The sequence below is a fragment of the Hermetia illucens genome, chromosome 1, assembly GCF_905115235.1.
Source record: "Hermetia illucens chromosome 1, iHerIll2.2.curated.20191125, whole genome shotgun sequence".
NCBI lineage: Eukaryota > Metazoa > Arthropoda > Insecta > Diptera > Stratiomyidae > Hermetia > Hermetia illucens.
Genome location: NC_051849.1, coordinates 29,728,473 through 29,750,921, shown reverse-complemented (window position 1 = coordinate 29,750,921; position 22,449 = coordinate 29,728,473). Strand labels below are relative to the sequence as shown.

The window sequence follows — 22,449 nt, the reverse complement described above, 5'->3', positions numbered from 1 at the left end:
GCCTTTGTTTTGGTTGATGCTTTTGGGGACGGCAAAGTTGCCGATATCAGGAATTTTTATTCTATTTGTAGGCAAACATGTCTCCCCATATGCGCTGTGTAAAATCCGTTTTCCACCATAACTTTAATTATCGGTGTTCCTTTCGGATTGGTAAGTCTTTCGGTGAAGTCGGCAGGATCTAAAGAAGTATTTACGTTCGCAGTCAGTCGAGATTTGGATTGGTTTTCAATTGCAACGATTGAAAAAAACTTTCTTACATGCCAGTAACCACGCCGAACCCAAATGAAGATACAAGTAATAAATAAGAGAATTGAAATCCAGAATCTGCAGCTAACTATTTCCTAAAGAGCTTTGAATTAAAAGATGCTCTCAAAATTTTTATATATATTGTTTCGTAGTGATTTTTTCATTGGCAGTAGCGGAGAGATTTGCTTGTTCATTTCACAATCTCCAATTATCTTCTTATAATTTTTTTTCTCGCATCTTCATTTAACATAAGAATTTCATCTGCTTCTCCTATCTCAAGCTCCTAATAAGTGAAACCACAAATTAAATTAAAATATAAATCAAGAAAAGGAATTTCAAAAAGTTAGTGCCGTAGATTGCCGACCACAACGTAAAATTCGTAATATCCTACCATAGCTACAAAGGCACTAACAACATTCAAACGCACAACGCTGTAGTCTTGAGAACGATAGCCCTATTTGTAAATAGATAATATCTTTACTTACACTTTTCTTTAAATGAGGTCATTCTTCATAGAATTGCCAGTTTATTAGTGGAGTATTTAAAAAAGTCCTAACCTCATCTAGTTATAACGAATTTTGAGGAATGGTATAAGCGATATTTTTTTTTTCTATAATATTTCGCGCTTGAATGTTAAGATCGCATCCTTACCTTCTGTCTTTGATTGGTTACACACGATTTTTAAAGTCGAATTTTGCCTAATGTCTGCAATATACTTTACCTACATAAATTAGTTTAATACGGAAAGTCATCCGTTTACCACTAATTTCAACTACTCAAGTATAAAATATATAAAATAAATTACGTACGACGATAAAAATTCTCCAAGTGAATTGAAATTCTTGGCTAAGCATGATTTCTTGTGGGAGAATGTGTCGAAACCATATTTTCCATGGTAGCTTCCCATTCCACTCATTCCAACTCCTCCAAATGGCAAGGATTCAACTGAAAGTAGTTTTAGTGATTAATAATTTGTCAAAGAGGCATCAATCAAACATATATATGTACATATAACGTAAACTTTCAACTGGATTATGTTTGATTCGGAGTAATGCACCTTAGAGTCAACATAATTATCCAATTGAAAGCAAACTCGGATTAGTTAAGCAATAAAATTATTTTTTACACAAGAACACAACAGAAAAGCAAATCAAATGATATGTCCTGAAAGCATGCACTTTATTTATGGATATTGGTGGAAAAAAATCTCCATATGAGCAGCCAGGATTTGACAATGTACACAACAGACTAGAAAGATTAATGTTGATGTGAAGGTAGGTGACGGTAACACGTATTCAAAGCCTGTTCTTTAACAATCAGCAAACATATTACCTTCGTAGAATTTTCGCTGCAAAATTACAGTAGAGCATTGCCAAAACTTTTTAATGAAAACAATCACAAATGCGGGCGATTATTCCTTATTAATATATGTTTCAGGCGAAAACATGTCCATACAGAAATTTTATTAAAGTATTATTACCTCCAGCATGGAAAAGTGTCTCATTTACACAAACCCCGCCAGATGATGTATTCTCAACTAGGAGTTTTCTCGTATCTTTCGAAGGAGAGAAAATGTATAGAGAAAGTGGCTTCGGTCTAAACCAATGTAACAGAAATACAAAAAGATTAGTCTCATTACCAGAAAAGCACATTTCAATAATAGAATCGATTGAAATTTTTTTGTAGACGATAGAAGTCTGTAAGAAGTGTTCCAGTAAATTTACAAAATATGATATCATATTATAAATTTCATTATAGTTGTTTTCTGCGTGTGAGGTATTTTGAAGCCTATATGTCATATAAGGGAACTCCGCCATGCTATTAACATAGTATGCTGGTCCCAAGCCCAGGTAAAGGAGGAGGGTTTGAGGCAACGTACTCTGTACTATCCTCAGTAAAACAAAAAAATAAAATGCTGAGATCAGGGAAAGAGATAAATAGAGTATAGTTGGATTTATTCTACTATGCAAAATCCTACCTGATCTCTCTTGGTGACAGGCCCCGCGACAGGTCGACCAAGAAAATGCATAGAATGTCGCTACAAACATGATGATCGGATTAAGTCAGAGGCCTCGGAGAAATGCTAGGGCGTCCACCTCAGTCGACGCGGCAGGACGGGCCCCGGTCCTGTCGAGAAATGGGCAAGGGTTCTTGACGCATGGACGGCGTCAGGACGTAAGCAAGTTAGTCCGCACACAACGAACAAAACAAATACGTGTCTGCACGCTAAATGTTGGTACCCTAACTGGAAAGACCGAGGAACTCGCAAGAGCCCTTCGGAAAAGGTGCATTGACATCTGCGCTCTACAAGAAACCCGATGGTCTGGTGCCAAAAGCTGCGACATTGAACGCGAACGCGGTAAAAATGGCTACAAACTTCTCTATTTTGGTAACCCACACACTCAATATGGTGTTGGCATTGTCATCTCAGAGGGTTTCCGTGATGCCATTAAAGAAGTCGAACGATTTGATGATCGGCTGATGAAGCTCACCATTATATCAGCTGATCGCACTATTCACTTCTTCACCGCGTATGCACCACAGACAGGTCGACCTGATGCCGAGAAAGATGCCTTCTGGCAACTTCTCGATGAAAAGACTTGTCACGTGCCTGCTGACGATTACATAATCATTGCCGGCGACCTTAATGGTCATGTGGGTGAAAAGGCAGACGGTAGCAGGTGCCATGGGGGAAAGGGGTTCGGAGCGCGCAATGAAGGTGGCGAACGTATAATCGATTTTGCGGACACCCATGACCTTGTACTTATGAATACATGGTTCATCAAACGATTGTCTCATCTTCCCACATTTTATAGTGGGAACAATAAAACGCAAATCGACTATATTCTCATAAGACGCCAACATTTTACCATTGCCACTGATTGCAAAGTCGTTCCCTATGAGACCATCGCACCTCAACATCGGCCGTTGATTGCCGTCCTGCGAATTAAGCCACCGATAAAACGGCGTGAGGAACGCACTGGCCCGCCGCGCATTAAATGGTGGCGATTTGGTGAGAAGAACGAAGAAACGGTCTCACTCCTACGATTGCCAACCATTACGAATGTGGAAGAATCATGGAACCAAATGAAAGACACGATCCACAAAGCGGCCTCTGCAACCCTCGGGGTCACCAAGCCGGGTAAGCGGTACATCAACCGAGATACTTGGCTTTGGAATGATGATGTTGAAATGAAGGTCCGTGAAAAGAAACGCCTCTACCACAAATTTCTCGACGATAAAACGCCTGCTAATTGGCAAATTTATAAGAATGCCAACCGGGAAGCAAAGAAAGCGGTCGCTGTCACCCGAGCGAACCATTTCAAAAATCTTTACGATAAACTGGACACTCGGGATGGCGAGAGAGATCTGTACCGACTTGCTAAAAGCCGTGATGAACGCACACAGGATATCGAACACTTCTGTTGTGTTAATGACAAGAACGGTACTTTGCTTACTGATCGTCGAGCCGCGACGGATAGATGGCGAGAATACTTCGAGCAGATTTCAACTGAAGAATTTGCTCATCCTCCACTTCCACAATCATTGCCCACATTTGGAGCAGTTCCACCAGTCAGCGCAACTGAAGTCGAGGAGGCAATAAAACAAATGAAATCGGGGAAAGCAACAGGACCTGACGACATCGCATCTGAGCTCTGGAAAGCAAAGAGCTGGGACCCAACACCGTGGCTCAGTGAATTCTTTAACCGGGTTATTCAGGAAGGAAGAACACCATCTGACTGGCAAGAAAGTACCACTGTTCCAATATGGAAAAAGAAAGGTAGCCCAGCAGAATGTTCAAATTACCGTCCGATCCGGTTACTTTCCCATACCATGAAGATTTTTGAACGCATTCTTGACAACCGTATTCGCGAAATCGTTGAAATAACCGTGAATCAAGCCGGATTTGTCAAGAACTGCGGAACTACTGACGCAATACACGCTGCGCGGTTACTCATGGAGAAACACCGTGAGAAGCATCGCCCTCTTTACATTGCCTTTCTGGATCTTGAGAAAGCGTTTGACCGTGTGCCACACGAACTCATCTGGTATGCTTTACGACAACACTTCGTGCCAGAAGAACTCGTGCGCTGGGTTCAATTGCTCTACCACGATCCGAAAAGTAAAGTTCGAAGTATGGCGGGTGTATCAAAACCGCTTCGTGTCTCTGTTGGAGTTCATCAAGGAAGTGCCCTCTCACCACTCCTCTTTGTCCTTGTTATGGACACCGTCACACGGGATATCCAACGTCCAGCGCCCTACACACTGCTTTATGCAGATGATGTTTTCCTAGCATCTGATAGCAAAAATGATCTCGAGCAACTTGTTCAAAAATGGAATGATCGCCTCATGCAACACGGTCTCAGATTGAATTTAAACAAAACTGAATTTTTGACGACCGATCCCCATGACACAGGCACAATCACTGTCAGCGGCAGTGATCTGCCCAGAACTGAGCGATTTAAATACCTCGGGTCAACGCTATCAGCCAATGGAGAGCTGCGTTATGAAATTGCTTCACGCATTAACGCAACCTGGATGAAGTGGCGTTCCACAACTGGTGTCCTTTGTGATCGACGTATCAACGAACGTCTCAAATCTAAAATTTACCGCAATGTCGTCCGTCCAGTCGCTCTCTATGGTTCTGAGTGTTGGCCGACCATAAAAGACAATGAACGGCGTCTTGCGGTAATGGAAACGAAGATGCTACGTTGGACTAGTGGCGTCACACGTTTAGATCACATCCGAAATGAGGATATCCGCGATCGTTATGGGGTTGCACCGATCGTGGAAAAGTTGCGAGAGAGGCGTCTTCGATGGTATGGTCACGCAATTCGTGCAAACGAGAATTCACTTGCCAAGATTGGTCTGAACATCGAAGTCGATGGTAAACGACCAAAAGGCAGACCTAAGCAACGGTGGCTTGATACGCTGGACGGGGATTTGAAAGCTTCGAGATTGCACCCAGATCAGGCATTCGATAGAGCCAAATGGCGAAGCCGATCACGACGAGCCGACCCCGCTTGTGAACGGGACAAAGGCTGAAGAAAAAGAAGAAGAAGATGTCATATAAGGGGGTAGTTTCCGAGAATGAACTCTCAATTTAAGTGACTTTTTGTTAACCTCATCGCTAAGCTTATTTCGTAGAAACAGTGATTTAATCGTAGTGAAAAATGACTTGTATACGCAGGGCCGTAAGAACAAAACACCGGGCCCGATGTGAAACTCGTGCGAGCTCCCCTTGAATTGCTTAATTATTACAGTTTTGGTAAAGTTTCTTGATTTCGGGTCCTGGACACTGAAGGCAAACATGCAGGACTAACCCCCTGTTTTGATTCCTCTCAGGTGGTCCGTGGGCTTCATGTTATAGCTTGCGTGGACCAGTTTTCTAGGGGCTTTCTCGGTTCGTGCATTGCTAAGATCAGCGACGTCTGGGAGGTCGTAAAGCTCAAGGTCATCCCTTACGACGAGATCCTCAGGAGACCGGTTGCTCGCTTCTGGTTGCCGAAGATCCGCATGGATAAGGACAAGCTCGTCCAATTCCTGCGCCTTTAAAACCCTGGGATTCCCATAGACGACTGGGTTGTTATCAAGGAGGAGGAACCTTAGACAAACAGCCAACCTTTACTACTCCGCATAAACGAAGTGTGCCTGGAGGCACTGAAAAAGGCTGACTATAAAATGCGGTTCGGAGTCAGGAATGCAAGGGAAGGGCTGTTGGAGAAGATGACGATCGACGGTCCAACGGGGACTGACGAACCCTCCACGCAAGCAGATCATGCCGCGGATAGCGCAGATAAATCTGCAGCACTCGAAGTGCGCCTCGGCTAATCCGCTTAAATTCCTCTTAGAGGAAGATAACGACATCACACTAATACAGGAGCTCTGGGTCAGAGGCGACCGAATCATCAAAGGGCTCCAAAGCAAATATTTTAATTTATTCCACAGCACAGGAGACGCTGATCAGGATACACCTAGAGCATGTGTTCTCGCGAGGAAGAGTCTGCCCGCTTTTCTGTGTGCGGATCTGAGTTCCAGTGACCTAGTCGTGGTCAAGCTGGAGCAGGCGGGGGCAGAGGACGTGTATATTTCCTCGGCCTACATGGCTCACGACCGATCAGCTCCGCCAGAAGAACTACAGCATCTGACGAACACCATAGCAACAAAGAAAACCAACCTGTTGATAGGCTGCGACCACAATGCAAGGCATACGCTTTGGGGGAGCTCGGAAATCAGGAGAGGTGAGTCATTCTTTGATATTATTATTACTTGACGAAGGGAACAAGTGGTTCTCGAAATATAGGTGTTTGCAAGAATAAATATTTACTCCAACGAAAAAGAAACAACAAGTTTTTTATTATTTCAGTTTATTATTACTTCAAACCTATCGATGTGTAACAGGGGCAGTACACCAACCTTCCATTTCCCCTGCTCGGAGAACTGTGACGGTTGGGAGGAGGTCTTTGATATTACCCTAATAACCGACAATGGGATTCTTTGAGTGGAGGACTGGAGAGTATCTGAGATCCTTCTCTGATCACAGTTGGATACTTTTCAGTCTAGATCTCGCCGCAGAGATCTCCAAACTCTTCAGAAACCCCAGGAGGATCGATTAGAGAAAGTTTGGTCAAGTAATTAAGAACAAATTCCCCGGTGCGGAAATTGGCAAGATTGGCACGACAGACGAATTAGAGTCAAAGGTCGGGGCACTGGAAAAGGCATTCGATAGCGCCTTTAAAGTTTCGTGCCCTACTAAGTACAGCAAAAAGACACTACCATCGTGGTGGAATGAAGATCTCCCCAGCATCAGGAAAGTGACCAGAGAAGTCTTCAACATCTGCTACAGGCAAAAATATTGGCAGCCATACAAGAACTGTAAGATTTTGTTCAAGGAACATAAGAGCCCATCCTTTCTTAAAAAGTCGGAAGGCTCCTGGATGGAATCTTCTAGCGAAACCTTGGAGGTGCTGGTTCGCACTTTCCCGCCAGCGAGGAGGACTGTGAATCAGGACCTTGCTTGGAGGGTTTGCGGCCTCCCCAGCTGTGTGAGACTATCAAATCGGTAATTACCAAGGATAAGATCGGCTGGGCTATAAACAGCTTCTCCACATATAAATCTCCAGGCCCAGATGGCATAATGCTAGTCATGATACAGAAGTAGCAGGAAATGGTTGTGCTGTGGCTTGTTGAGATTTACCGGAGCTGCACCTCTTTAGGATATGCACTACAGTCCTGGAGACGCGCACGAGTGGTTTTCATACCGAAGGACTTTCGACCAATCAGCCTGACCTCTGTTGTGCTGAAGACCCTAGAGCGCGTCCTAGACATTCACTTAAGGACGATTGTGGAGAGAATGCATTTCTCTAAATTCCAGTATGCCCACCTCAAAGAAAAATCCACAGAAACCGCCCTCCACGAGGTCGCTCCAGTAAAGGGAGCTTTTAACAACGTTAGTACCAACGTCATCAAGAAAGCTTTGACCGGTATTGGATAGGAGGGGTATCTCACGCATTGGATTATATCCATGCTAAGTACCAGGATAATCCAGTCGAATCTGAGAGGCAACCACTTGACCAGAGCTGTGAACAGAGGCACGCCCCAGGGTGGCGCCATCTCACCGGTGCTCTGGTTAATAGTAATGGACGAAATTTTACGTATATTGGACAGCAGCGGGGTGCAGGTGGTGGCGTATGCCGACGACTTGGCGATATTAGTATCAGGGATGTTTCTGTCCATTATGAGCGACATCATGGGAGAACTGTTGCGAAAGGTGTGCCTGTGGGCCGCAAGATGCGGATTCAGCATAAACCCAGCAAAAACGCAACTGATGCTATTCACCACCAAGACAAGGATACCTGAATTTCATCTACCACGGTTGAATGAACAAAGATTGGTTCTTTCCTTTAATGTAAAGTATCTGGGTGTATTCCTGGATGCAAAGCTAAATTGGAGATTGAACATAGAACTGAGGGTTAAGAAGGTCTGTATAACCTTCTATGCCTGAAAGAGAACCTTTGCAAAGAAATGGGGTCTCCGGCCGAGGATGGTTCTCTGGATGTACACCGCTGTAGTGCGTCCGATCCTAACGTACGGCTCTATTGTATGGTGGCAGGCTTTGAAGAAGAAATACAAAAGAACCGCGTGTGCAGGTGTTACGGCGGCCCTGCAGTCCTGCCCGGCAGATGCCCTCAATGTACTCCTGCATCTTCTTCCCCTAGACCTCCACCTTAAATATATTGCAGCGTGAAGTGCCGTCAGACTACGTGAGTCCGGATGCTGGGTAGCGAAGTCCTATGGCCACAGCAACATCCTAGACGAAGTACTTCGGGAAATCTGGTCATTCCCCATGGCTTATGCCACACGCAAGCTGAACTTCACGAGAAACTTTGCTGTGGACTTTCCAACCAGGGCAAAGTGGAAGACCGGCGGCTCTAGAACAGCTCAAGCTAGAGGCAGGCTACGGACACTGGGTAAACCATTCTTTGGGGACCTCAGAGAGATTTCTAGTTGCAGAGTGGGAGAGCTGCTTTCCTTCGTGAATCCTACGGGCTGGCTCTGAAGATCCGAGCCGACTAGACTCTGCCTCCCTGTTCCGATAACAGCAGTCACGGTCTTAGGAGTTAGTGGCATCAAAACGGCGCACCACAGCGCTAATTGGGCTCCTCGGAGGCGCCACTGATACCTACCTACCCTGCCGGGTCCAGGTGAGCTCCCCTCTTTCTTCCACCCCTCTCGATGAACCTGAGTAAACCACTTTGATAAAAAAAATCTAGAATTAACACCGCGCCTGCTTGTGTGCGTATTTTCGGCTTTTTATAGGTTTAAAAGTGGAACTGAATCTGTAACAACGAGTTTGTACTAAATTTTACAACCTGACATGATTTTCACTTCATTTAAGACCGTAACGGTACACAACAGTACACTGTAAGATGCAATGTGGTCAACATTGCACTCGCCCGACATTATTATCCTGATTTGACTTAGGTACTCATTCATAGCTGAGTTGCCTGGTAGCCGACGTCAAATCACGATACAAATCCCCCTGCCACCAGTGAGATTTGAATCGCGATCTTCCGTACGACAGCCTTGTGCTCTAAACACTCAGCTATCTTCCAGCTCATTTTCCTATCTATAACTCAATACTGCGACAAATTATTTAAATTGGATGGTATATTGAAAGGAGCATGGAGGAAATTTATATTAGTTAAACAAAGAGATGTGGTGAATTTTTTTCGACAACGTTCTGGATGATAACGTACATTTGTCATAAAAAAATGACGTTTTCATTTCAGCTCCCATATGAATTTCCATGATATGATTGGAAAATCATCACTTGGTTGTTGTGCACAGATAAATGCTGAATATCAGTATGCTAACAACCTAAGCATGGAATATTGAGTTTGTAGTGAGAAGGTTGCTGTACAGAAAAGACCATGTGCAAAACTGTGCTGTGGAAAATGCGGTAAACATAAAAACAGATAACAATTCGAGGCAACAAATAATAGGTTCATTTTCTACTTGAATATGTTATTACGAAAATTTTCATGTTTTCATAAAATACCTGAAATATGCATAACTGTATCATTTATACAAATTCCACCTGACGATGTACCTTGCAGTAAAAGTTTCTTATCTTTCTTTGACTTTGAGAAAATGTACAGCGCAAGAGGTTTCTCCCTATACCATTATAACAATGTTTAAAAAAATGTCAAATTTATAAGAAATTCAAAATAGAAAGCGAACTTGTCTAGATGTACGTTTTGCAACTGGAAATATTGTAGTTAAATTCGTTCAATAAATTGTAGATTGTATACGGACAAGTCCGCTTTTCTGATTTCATATAGTTCCTACAAATTAGAATTATTTCTAAAAAATATCATCAAAATATATAAATGAAAACATATAAATGGTAATATGTACATGAGATTTGTTGTGTAATGGAATGTTTAAATTAAAAACGGTTAGTATTTGGATTGGAGTTTCGTTAGCAGGGAGAAAAGGCGGTATTTGCTATATTATTTGAAAAATATGACGACCAAAATCAGCTCCAAGAGAAGCAAATATGTACGTTTCCATTGAAACAACTTTCACGAGCAGAGACAGCTACTTTCGATACCCACAGAGGATCTTTGGCAAAAAGTTTAAAGAGCAGTAATTGGACATTGAGAGTATATGTATTGGGTTTTTAGCAAGAGGAATTGCGAACTCTTGGCCCCGTTCGAGAGAAAAATCCTCCGAAGAATTTTTGGCCCCCTACATGAGGATGGACGATTCCGTAGTCTACATAACGACGAAATCTATGAGCGATATCATGACCGTCAGGTTGTGGATAAAATCCGGCTCCAGCCCGGAAAGTCTATAAGGGCAATCTATGGTAGAAAAAGAAGACGAGGCAGGCCCTGTCTAAGATAGAGCGATGGCGTAGGTCAGCATGCCAGACAGCTTTTAGGGATATCGAATTGGTGGACCTCGGCGCAAAACTGAGATTTCTGGACTTCCTTATTAAGGCAGGCCTAAACCGGATACCGGTTGTTTCGCCGTTCACGATGATAATAGTTTTCTCAGTGAAGTTACCGAGTTACAGCAGCTAGACCGAAGTTTTCATCCTCGCTAAATATATACCTGCTCATTGCTAGATATGACTTTAGAATAATTAGTATGTTTAGTTAACCCAGGATCACTTTAAAAAAGCGTGCCTACTTTTGCGAATGCCATAATTACTAGGAGATCTCAAAAAACTCTATTGTACACCAAAATTGTATGCAAGGAATATTCCACACGAGAGTGTGCAATTCACAAATAAATTATGATATCCATACGAATTTAAAAATCCTTAAAGTAAAAAACATCACCTAGCATGTTTGTAAATCGAGATGTAGCAAGCACTGATTATAGAAGCGAAACAATCGCCAAATTAAAGGTGACCCCTGGAAGTCATTGTAATATACGAGGTTAGATAATTAAGAATTGAGGCTGATTTTATTGCCGCGCTTGTGATAAACCTGCAAACTTCAAATTCCCTTTCCTTTCCCCGGCATCCTTCCCCTCTCCATTGATATATTCACCTTCGCTCTAGCTTGTTTAGTTCGCCTGCTGTATCGTGTTGAGTATCCTTGTGTTGGTGGTGCTCGTCACGAAAATAAAGAAACGAGCAACGCGTCGCGATAAAATTTTGAGCTAGATTGAGCGAAACAGCTTCGGAAACGTACGCTAAAATTGTAAAAGTGCATGATGATAGTGCCCTTAGTCGTGCCTAGGTGTTTCGATGACATAAAGAGTTTAAAGAGGGGCGTGAAAGCGTGAAGAACGAGGCGCGGAGCGGGAGATCAATCGGGGTGCGGACTGACGCGAATGCGCAGTGTGTGCACGCCCTAATCCGTGAAGATCGGCGTTTAGCAGTTGGAATATTGACCTCGGTACTGGATATGAACCGTGAAACAGTCAGAGAAATTTTGACAGAAGATTTCGGGATGGAAAAGTTGTGCGCGAAGATGGTTCCAAAGAACCTTTCTGAGGAGCAAAAGCAGCATCGAATGACCATCGCAGAAGACTGTTTGGAACAAGTGGAAAACAATCCTACGCTGTCTGCCTTAGAACAAAATCGGTGGTCAAAGGGACCCATTTTGAGTCAATTACGGACAACCAAACGGCCGTGACGAGGGTACTCGCGGACATCCCAGTCGAAGCGTTCCAGAAATGTCACGAAGAGTGGAAAACGTGCTGGAATCGCTATATAAATTCTGATCCAGCCCCGCGACGTAATGCCAAATGGGAGCCCCGCGGGGAGAGTGGAAGGAGAAGGAGGTGGTTTTAGTGGGTAAGAGTCCCACATAACTGTGTGGCAGGAGCCTGCGGTAGCTTTGAAAGCTTTCCACCTTCCATCGGAAAAAAAAGACAGGCAAACAGACAAACAGACAGACAGACACCCGATTTTAATAAGGTTTTGTGTTTACACAAAACCTTATATACGGGACTCTCATATCGTGCTATTGCGAAAGAAACAAACGAATCTCCCAAGGTTGTTAATCATTACTTAGGTCAAGGAATTTCGTATGGAAAAAATGTGTATGCTGGAGGAAACAGAATATTGTCACTTAAGCAACGACGGGCGATTATTGCTGCTGCTTCGAAGAAAACGATAATACAAATAAAATTACGAAAAAATTAAAGTTACCGATGACGAACAGAAGATTGCAACAAATTTTCAATGAATGTCAAAGATTCCGGTGGAAAATAATGTCCAAGAAAGTTTTTTTTAACAAAACAGCATACAGTGGTCCGACTGGAGTTCACAAAAAAACGAGTGGAAATCCGTTATATTTTTAGAAGTAATGGTAGGATTTACAAGCACAAGAGACATGAATTGTGACAGTAAATTGAACTCTTAAATTCGATTCTAATCTATTTTTTGGAAGAAATTGATGGGAACAACTCCACATTTCAACAAGATAACGCTTAAGTTGGTACCTTCAGAAGAAAGAAATGAAACCACATTGTCCAATTAGACTAACGGGCACATTCGCCCGGCCTTAAACCCTCCCCCCGCCCCCCCTTCGGTACATCCTAGCGCTAAACGTTTACTGGAATGCGAAGCGGTACATAACAACAACGAAATTGACAGAAGCCATTCGTGATCATGTCTGTAACAATATTTTAATATATAACAATGAAAGATAGAATTTTCCAAGTAATTAGCAAGAGAGGAGGTAATACAAGGTGTCTCAAAATAAATTTTATATTTATTTAGCTTACTGCGTGAACGGAACGTGTCCGAGGGGCGCGGGGGTAGCTGGCTTTTGGGAATTCAGTCGCTATGGAGCGTTTCTCGGGAGCAGACCGCGCGTTGTGCGTGTGAGAGTTTTACAAAAACGGCGATTCGGCAACTGCAGCGCGTAGAAAATTCTCCAGTATTCGAGGTTTTCGCCACTTGAATGATGCGCCAAGCATTCCTTTCATTCGACATTGGGTTAAAAAGCTTGAAGAGACTGGTACAACGCTGGATAAATCAAAATCCGGGCGACCTAGGTAATCAAGAACGGTAGAAAATGTGGAGAATGTTAATCAGTCTGTTCGTGACGACCAGAACCTTTCAATTCAGAAGCGCGCAAGTGCTTTAAATGTGCATAGATCATCATTACATCGCATTATACACAAAGACCTAAAGCTGCACCCCTACAAAATTCAATTGGTGCAAGAATTAAAGCCTCAAGATTCCAGTCAGAGGCTTAATTTCGTAAATCAAGTGATTGAGCGATTTTCAGTGTTTACCAACATTTTGTTTTCGGATGAAGCTCATTTTCATCTTAATGGCCACGTAAATAAGCAGAACTGCCGTTACTGGAGTGCAACGAATCCCAAACGCAAACATCAGAAACCCCTTACCTAAAGTGACTGTATGGGCTGCGATATCGGCGCGAGGAATTATCGGCCCTTACTTTTTTGAAGATGAAAGGGGGCGTGCAGTTACAGTGAATTCAGAACGTTATGTGGAGATGTTAGACAACTTCTTGGTACCTGAACAGGAAAAATTTCCTGGTTATAACCAAAGAACATGGTTCCAACAGGACGGAGCAACTTCACACACGTCCAATATGTCTCTGCCACGTGTTCGTGAAATTTTCTCAGGCAAATTTATCTCCCGGAGAGGTGACATAAATTGGCCTCCACGCAGCCCAGATTTAACCCCTATGGAATTTTTCCTATGGGGTTATCTTAAATCTAAAGTTTACGCCAATAAATCAACTTCACTGGCGCATTTGAAAGAAAATATCTGTCACAAAATCGCAGCCATCCCTGAGTCCACCTGAGGAGACGTCATAAGTAATTTTACTGTTCGATTAAATGAGTGCCGAGAACGCGAGGGTCTACATTTAGACAATATTATTTTTAAGAAATAAATCTCCAAAAAGTGTATTTTAATAATTAATAAACATTTTTTCTATATACGGCTTACTTTTTTTTAATCGATCCACTAAATATAAAATTTCTTTTGAGACACCTTGTACAACATATTAAAATTTGATTTGAGCTTCAGGATAACACCACTTTCGACACTAGCAGGAACTGAATTAGTGATTTAACATAAGGGGTAATATTTCGGATATATATTTTGGTTAGATAGAAACTATTTTTTACGCACGTTATGCCAAGCAAAATAATATTATCCACTTTTTCAATGCCATAGTATACATATGTTCATCTTTTTTTTTGGACCATGATTTTCCCTTTTATATTTTAGACTTGCACCATATTTTTCAAACTGGAAGCGAATCTATTCTAAGAGTACCGAAACCGTAATCAATTGAATTAATTATAATTTTTCGTATAAAAAGTACAACGCGACATTAACACCCAATCACCTTAGTTAGCCAAATAATTGGAGTCGATTTTCAAAATAAAAGTTTATATTCGTTTTTCTTTTAAGTATTCTTACCGGCATATTGCATAATTGTGTCATTAACACACACACTTCCCGACATTGTTCCGTGAATAAAGCAATCCTGTGTATGTTGATCCGTTGAGCATATGTATAAAACAAGAGGTTTCTCTCTATATGTTGTGAGAGACTCTTTGTAAGTTTTATGTATTTTTTTTTTTTAATTTTAAAATATTGTTAAAATTCGTTTAAAATGAAAAGAAAAAATAGAAAAAGGAAACTAAAAAAATTAGCAATCATTAGCAACTCAGAAGAGCTGGAGTGTCAGTGAAATGACAATGTATATGATGTTTGGACAACACAAATGCGAAAATGGAATAAGATTATGTAACATTTCCAATAATTACATTACCTGGCGTTTATAAATTTAATAGCATCAAAGGCGCTTTCTACATTAATAATTGGCAAAATGGGGCCGAAAATTTCCTCTTTCATGACTGGATCGTCTGGTTTCACATCTATCAAAATTGTTGGTTCAATGTATCTTTCTGAAGCATCGTATCTTCCACCGGTGGCGATAGTTCCAGATTTCAACAGACCCACAAGTCGTCTGTAGAAAATTAATTAGCATGAAGTTGACATTAGAGTATTTTGGAATGTTATTGATATTAAACTTATACGTACTGGAAGTGATTGTTGTTGATTATTCGGCAAAGATCGGGGCTTTCTTGGGGGTTTTGACCGTACCATTCTGCAATAGTTTTTTTCGCTTCTTCCACAAATTTATTCTGAACTTCTTTGGAACATAGGATATAATCGGGTGCAATACATGTTTGCCCGTTATTTATCAGTTTGCCCCACATGACACGCTTAGCGGTCTTGGGGATGTCGGCGGTATTATCAATGTAACAAGGACTATTGAACATTTACAAGTCAAATTATTAGTTATTTCGATCAATCATTGCAATTTCAGCAATACAAACCTTTTTCCTCCTAATTCCAATGTCACTGGTGTCAAGTGCTTATTTGCAGCAGCATGGATGATTTTTCCAATGTGGGTCGATCCAGTAAAGAAGATGTAATCGAATTGTTGCTTAAGGAGTTCTGTGGTTTCAGCCACTCCACCACATACAACTGGATAGCATTCCTACCAGTAACAAATTAGCAAAGATTAACTGAACATTGAAATTTTTATTTCATATCTACTTACATTATCCAAATACTTGGGTAGAAATTCCGAAATGAATTTTGCACTGTTGGGAGCTACTTCACTTGGTTTTATAATAACACAATTGCCAGCTGCAATGGCTGAAGCAACGGGCAATAATGTTAATTGCAAAGGATAATTCCATGCACCCAAGACCAAAGCAACTCCATACGGGTCTTTGTAAATTAGAACATCATCAAGCATATTTACGAAAGTTTTTTCTGGCTGTAAATGAAAAGACAGGTTGCAGTTTGTCTCTCAGCATAAAATATTTATTTCATGCATACCTTGTCAGGCTTTACCCAGCTATCGAGATTATATAAAATATTTCTAATATCATTTTTAAGGAATTCAGTTTCTAATATTTTGCTCTCCTGCGTGTGTTTTCTCAAATCTGCTTCTAGGGCCGCCATCATCAATGGCTCCTGTTCTTCATACAGTTTGAGCAATTGCTCCAATTGATGACGTCTGTAATGAAAAAAATCATTATAAAACATGAATGCTTTGTTCAAAATAAATGAGGTCGAATCAAGTCCAGCGAAACCCCGCTACAAGCTGCAAAATCACTCCAAGGTGCTTTACAATGATTTATAATTGAAAATTCTTCAAAAGACCCTTCGTTCAGGTTAGGCCTGAACAAGGCGGTTTTTGCCTTATATAATTCGTACCCATTTCATGTTTGCGAATCAAAACAAGAAAGGAGTCAACACCTGGCAATCACTTTCGATCACGCAGCTTCCAAAGCAGAAGTAAGGCAGCATCTGATGGGTTGCCTATGCCCTCGACGAAGTCATCAGTCACTACATTTTTACCTGTCTATTGCTGCTGTGGTGTACTACTTGGAGCGAATACTTTTTCCGTTACACTTGGTCTCCAACTTAGAACAGTGCCAAGTCTCGACAGTATGTCAAGCCACTAAGTAAAGGAAATGGACACCTTTGCATTTGCCAACACACTTCCTAAAAGGGTGATCATTTTTTTGGATAGGATGGGGGAATGCGTTAACTCATTAAGTGTTGAACTCCCACAACGGTAAGTCATCGGAATACTAACTAAATACCCCCCGCCACTAAAGAACTACATTGGAACCCTTTGGAACATTACTCCCGCTTTAGTTCAAAAAACCCTCTGCTATATGGTTCTTCCACCGATCGGGTTCAATCTTTTTCAAAAGAAGAATTTGATCGTAGTCCGCAATACGCCTCCATCTGTCAGTGATCTTCAGCCTTCCTCTCTAAACGATACAGGAGGGTGTCTAAGTAAATTAAATTAGCAAGGAGAGTGAAAGGATCACTCTCCTGATTACCATCACAGTCGTAGCAGATACCGTCCGCAAAAATTCCTCACCTCATAGAAGGTTTGCGGTTTCGTTCAGGGTAAAGACCGCTCATCAGACGTTGCCTCACCACTGTCCTGGAAGTAACATGACTGAAGCGGTTAACAGGTGTTGTTTGCCCACTTATATATCTAGTTTATAGACTCGAAGTGGGAATAAATTATATTCATGACCAAAAAACACAAGTAAACCAGAGGCAACTCTATATTAACAATTGAAGGGGTCCTGAGTGCGCAATCCACTTGATGACGGACCAGACCAATTGGAATGAAATTTTTCTCCACTGTTTTTAGCCCGTGAACTGCTCTGTTTTGGGCTAGCACTCAAATTTGCGCTCCCGGGTCTCTGTACTTGTGCAAGGCGCTTAAAATGCAGCTCTTTGCCAAGAGTTGCTAAAGCAAGGACACCCAATGGGTACCATTGGTTGACTTAAAGTCGAAACAGCATCTACTGTGGGTCTCTTTATATTAAAACCGAATTGCTTTGCGGATAGGTCCCCGGCAGCACGTATCGCTTCGGCGAGTCTACTTTTGATGCGCTTTTCGAGCACTTTCTTCACTACGTCAATCATACAGAGTAGTCGATAGGCAGACGGCAGCTTAGGATTTGATTTGCTTTGCATATTGCGCGAGCCTCAGCACCTTCCAGTGACAAGGAAAAACGTCACCTTGAGATAAGCAGTAGATCCAGCCGATCGTGGAATGTAAGTCTATGTACCTCTGCCGCAATACCGTCGGGTCCTGGTGCTTCCCTATTTTTAATAGATAGGAGTACCTCGTGCATCTCTTCGAGTAGGCTTTCCTCGGCGCTTTCCACGCTTTTGACATCAACTCCAATGGAAACGTGCAGGAAATAACAAATTCAATTTGGCATGTGAATGTGAATTCAATTGATTCCACCTTCTCGCTCGTCAGGGTTTGCCTAGCCCTTCCTAGTATGAACTTGGTCGATTTTACTATCTCTGTTGCGTAATCCTCCATATCTTTTGATGTTTGTCGATTGCAATTACAGCTAAATTATTCGTCAAGTCTAGAGAGGTGGAAGAACGAGCACTTGCTATACATCATATTCCGTGGCAGAGGTACTAATACCGAACGTTATGTAATATGCTCTTTGACTCTACACTGCTTTCCGTGGTACAAAGTCTCGTTGGAACGTACCTAGGACTACTTTTTCAGGTAGAACATTTCCAATCCTGGTTCAAAAAGTGGAGTTGAATCCATTTTTGAAATCCAAGGTGAATAGGGTAACATTTTTTCTAAATTCCGCGACACTCCTGCCGAATCCAATACTATGTTTCTTATATACTAAATCGATATGGCCATCGTTTTCTAGGATCTAGACTTTTCATCAATTTCCCAGTTGTATGCAACAGGAAGATACGATGATTCGGTGCTGAATCCTGTTATTTTTTTGGTTTGGATAACAGCATTACTTTTTGCTCTTTACATTGAACATGACAATATACTTTGCTAGTAACATCAACGAAATACAGTGGAATCCCGATAATTCTTACAGCGTATTATTCGTATTCCCAACTAATTCGCACAAATTTGCCGGTCCCTAGAGTTTATTGTCTTTACTTTGGACTCCCGATAATTGGTAATCTCGATATTTCGTACCAAACCGTCAGTCTTTTGACCATACAAATTATCGTAATTCTACTGTAATTCGATTTAGGACTACAGGGCGCAGCATAGTTTAATGCGAAGGGAACCTTCTTTGGGAGTCCTCGTGATAATAGAAAACACGCTGTCCTGCCGAAATCATATGCCAGCAACAATGATCTTAGATCGCTTAGATCGTTATTATTTTTGAAAACATATGAAGCAATGCTTCCACCGTCCTATAAAATGCATAAAGTGATAGCTTTTCCTGGATGTATAATAATAGTGTATAGACAATGGCTTGTGGATTATTATCGCTTTTTCTTCTTTCTTCTTCTTTTTCTTCAGCCTTTGTCCCGTTCAAAAGCGAGGTCGGCTCGTCGTGATCGGTTTCGCCATTTTTTTTTTATCAAATGCTTGATCTGGATTCAATTGCGAGGGTTTTAAATCCCCATCCAGCGTATAAAGCACCGTAGTTTCGGCTTATCATTGACGATGTTCTGACCAATCCCAGTAAGTGAATTCTCGTTAGCACGGATTACGTGACTATACCATTGAAGACGCCTCTCTTGCAATTTTTGGACGATCGGTGCAAACCCATATCGATCGCAGATATCCTCATTTCGGGTGTGATCAAAACGTGTCACGCTACTAGTCCAAAGCAACATCTTCGTCTCCATTACCGCAAGACGTCGTTCATTCTCTTTTATAGTCGGCCAGCACTCAGAACTCGATCAATAACAATGTTTCCTTGGGATCATTCATATTGAATGACAATCGTGAGAACTCAGTTCGTGTACAAGTTGAATGTTGAAAGGACGTAAACTAGGATTTTTACGCAAAACTGTCCGTGAAGTGGATGGACACAAGTACAAATACGTATTTCGTGGACCAACTGTCCCCTCCTTCAGTGTTTTATCTTCTGACGAAGAGGACACTAACCAATAAAATAGCCAATAATATAAAATATATTCTAAGGCAATCTTTCATTTTAAATCTGAACAATTTGCAAACCTTGCTCCGGCGTGAATGATAAATTGCCAAGCATACTAGCCTCAAAATAACCAAAAATTGTCAAATCGGAAAACAGTGGTGCCAATTTAAAGTCTCCGGTTCCAAAAAATGCCCTGTATTTTATATTTTGTTACAATTTTGGGTTTTTTTGCTCGAAAGGAAGAATATTTAAAAGGAAAAAATAATAACATATCGTCTTCAAAGGAAAAAGAAACTAGATAAATTATCTTATCATTAAAACTACGAAGTTAAAAAGGGTCAAAGGAATCAAACTGCACTGAAATATTTTTTTGGTTTAGGGATTGAGGAGTTTTAAGTTCGCATCCACTAGATGTAGGTCCGGACCAAATGGAAAGGGACTTGTTCCACGGACTCCTTTTTTTGGGTTTAACACCCAAAGTTCAAAAATTAAAAGACGGGCAAAGACGGCTAGGGTTTCGTACCAGGGCAGAGGCAACTCATCAGACAAAAATAGTAGGCGGATTTGCGTTGGATATAATTCGCACCCTTGTTGTGTTTTGCGAATTATAAAAGAGAACATATAACACCTGCGAGCCGCTTCGGTCACGCTGCTCTCAGGGCAGAGATGAGGCAGCGTCTGATGAGTTGCCTCTGCTCTGGTACGAAACCGTAGCCGTCTTCGTCCCTCTTTTAATGCACTGGCATAGTCTCGTAATGTGGAGCAGAAGGGAACATCGGAAGTGTTCGCACTACTTGTATGACGTATTGCGGGCTATAATGACAGAAATGGTGCAGCAGTGTAACAAGCAATCACAATTAGAAAGTGCAGATATCAAAGAAGATTCTGCTTTTTTTGCAGGTAAGAGATTGAGAATATATAGGCAGATAAGGTAGTCCACACGGAGAAAGTTATTTTTAACCGCTCCAAGAGAGACAAAATTACAACTGCGGAAGGGAATCCATCAATATTCAAGGATGTTGGTAATACCAGAACTGAAAAGTGTTAAGAAGAATTGAATCAGTCTGACGGGGAAGGGAATACTATGCCCAATATTCTGGAAGTATTATTCACGATATCGAGGAAATGGTAATGAAAACGGATCTTAACGTCGAAAGTTATGCTCAGCTGGAGTGAGTTCTGGTATGAAAAATGTTGCCTACAAACAGAGTCGTCGAACTTAAGGAGGTACAATTTTTTTCCAGAGCATAGTTATGCGGGGAATTAACTGCACGTTAGAGCTTTTAGTTCTAACGTGTAAGGTGCAGACTTAAGAGGAGGAAGCATTCTCAAAGGCTATCCAGCCCTTATATCACATTTCGGCTTGAAAATGCCTCTTATTCAACGTCCACTCAAATAAAGACAATAACAAAGAATTGCCGCATTTTGGAAATTTGTTGGTGATCCTTCTTTAGTTCACCCTAGAAGTACAAAGGGTCGTGGTAATACAGACCATAAAATAGCACAATCCTGGAAATTCTGGTGAAAGTTGACTATTGAAGCAAAAAACAAGGTATGCCTTGAAAGATGTCATCTTTCTCCATGACAACGCTAGTACACACACCCCACTTTAACAAAGGACAGATTGGTTGAAATTAATTTAACAAGAGTTTGGAGGAGTTCTCGAACATCCTCCCTACTTTCCCAATTGTTTCCCCATAACAAGAACAATTCGAAAGCAATTAAGCCGCCGAGGGGGGTGTGCGTAAGACCTACCCTACACGGCTAGTATTTCATCAGTCTGCCATAAGTTAATCCATGAAAAATGAACTGATGAAAAACTGATGGACTGATTTGTTTGATCTATAGTTAGTATTTCATCTGTCAGAATGACAAAATTATGGCAAACTGATCGCACTGGTCAAACGGGAAGAATAAAGGTAGGAGACTACAACTTTGAGACCGTTGATAATTTATCTTATCTAAGGTTGAAAATCACAACCGATAACAGCTACGATGATGAAATCCGCGCACGGTTGTTGGCAACCAACAGAGGCTATTTTAGCTTACAAAAACTGTTCCACTCGAAACGTCTCACCATAGGGTCAAAGCTCTAACTGTACAAGACAATGATCTTGCCAGTCCTCATGAATTCCACAGAGACTTGGGTTCTTACCAAGAAGAATTGCCAAATCTTGGCCGCGTTCGAGAGAAGAATCCTCCGAAGAATTTTTGGCCTCCTACATGAGGATGGATGATTCTGTAGCCTACATAACGACGAAATCTATGAGCGATACCATGACCGTCAAGTTCTGGATAAAATCTGGCTCAATAGGTTACGGTGGGCGAGTCACTTAATCCGTATGGATGAGGATGATCCCACCCGGAAAGTCTATAAGGGCAATATCTATGGTAGGAAAAGAAGAGGAGGCAGACCCTGCCTAAGATAGAGCGATGGCGTAGGTCAGGACGCCAGACAGCTTTTAGGGACATTGAATTGGTGGACCTTGGCGCAAAACCGGGATATCTGGGGTTCCTTATTAAGACAGGCCTAGACCGGATAAATTGTTGCGCCGTTGATGATGATGATCGTCTAGGGTATTTCTACGCCCATATATAACAAGCTTTCTTTAAAAAAATCAGTCGATGAACGATAGAATAAATGATCATTTAATTACTTTTATGAGCCCAATCATTTGCAGTTTCTTCTCCGTGGTTCCAACTGATTAGACTTCATAGTGAAGAATGACAAATACAAAAATC

At 41.6% G+C, this 22,449-nt stretch overlaps 1 protein-coding gene across 8 annotated transcripts in view; it reads right to left on the bottom strand.

Moving 5' to 3' along the window:
- LOC119646976 (aldehyde dehydrogenase, dimeric NADP-preferring) overlaps positions 1-22,449 on the bottom strand; it is a 129,974-nt gene that overhangs the window by 7,089 nt on the left and 100,436 nt on the right. For 6 of the 8 annotated variants that reach the window (XM_038047684.1, XM_038047683.1, XM_038047679.1 and 3 more), the window contains 7 exons: positions 16,118-16,298; positions 15,834-16,055; positions 15,607-15,770; positions 15,308-15,538; positions 15,036-15,233; positions 1,727-1,842; positions 1,056-1,191 (listed from right to left, as the gene is read on the bottom strand). In XM_038047684.1, coding sequence (XP_037903612.1) covers positions 1,056-1,191; positions 1,727-1,842; positions 15,036-15,233; positions 15,308-15,538; positions 15,607-15,770; positions 15,834-16,055; positions 16,118-16,298 — 1,248 coding nt within the window. Of the gene's footprint in view, positions 1-1,055; positions 1,192-1,726; positions 1,843-9,808; positions 9,925-14,680; positions 14,797-15,035; positions 15,234-15,307; positions 15,539-15,606; positions 15,771-15,833; positions 16,056-16,117; positions 16,299-22,449 lie in introns of all 8 variants that reach the window. The other 2 variants (XM_038047681.1, XM_038047682.1) reach the window with 2 other exon arrangements.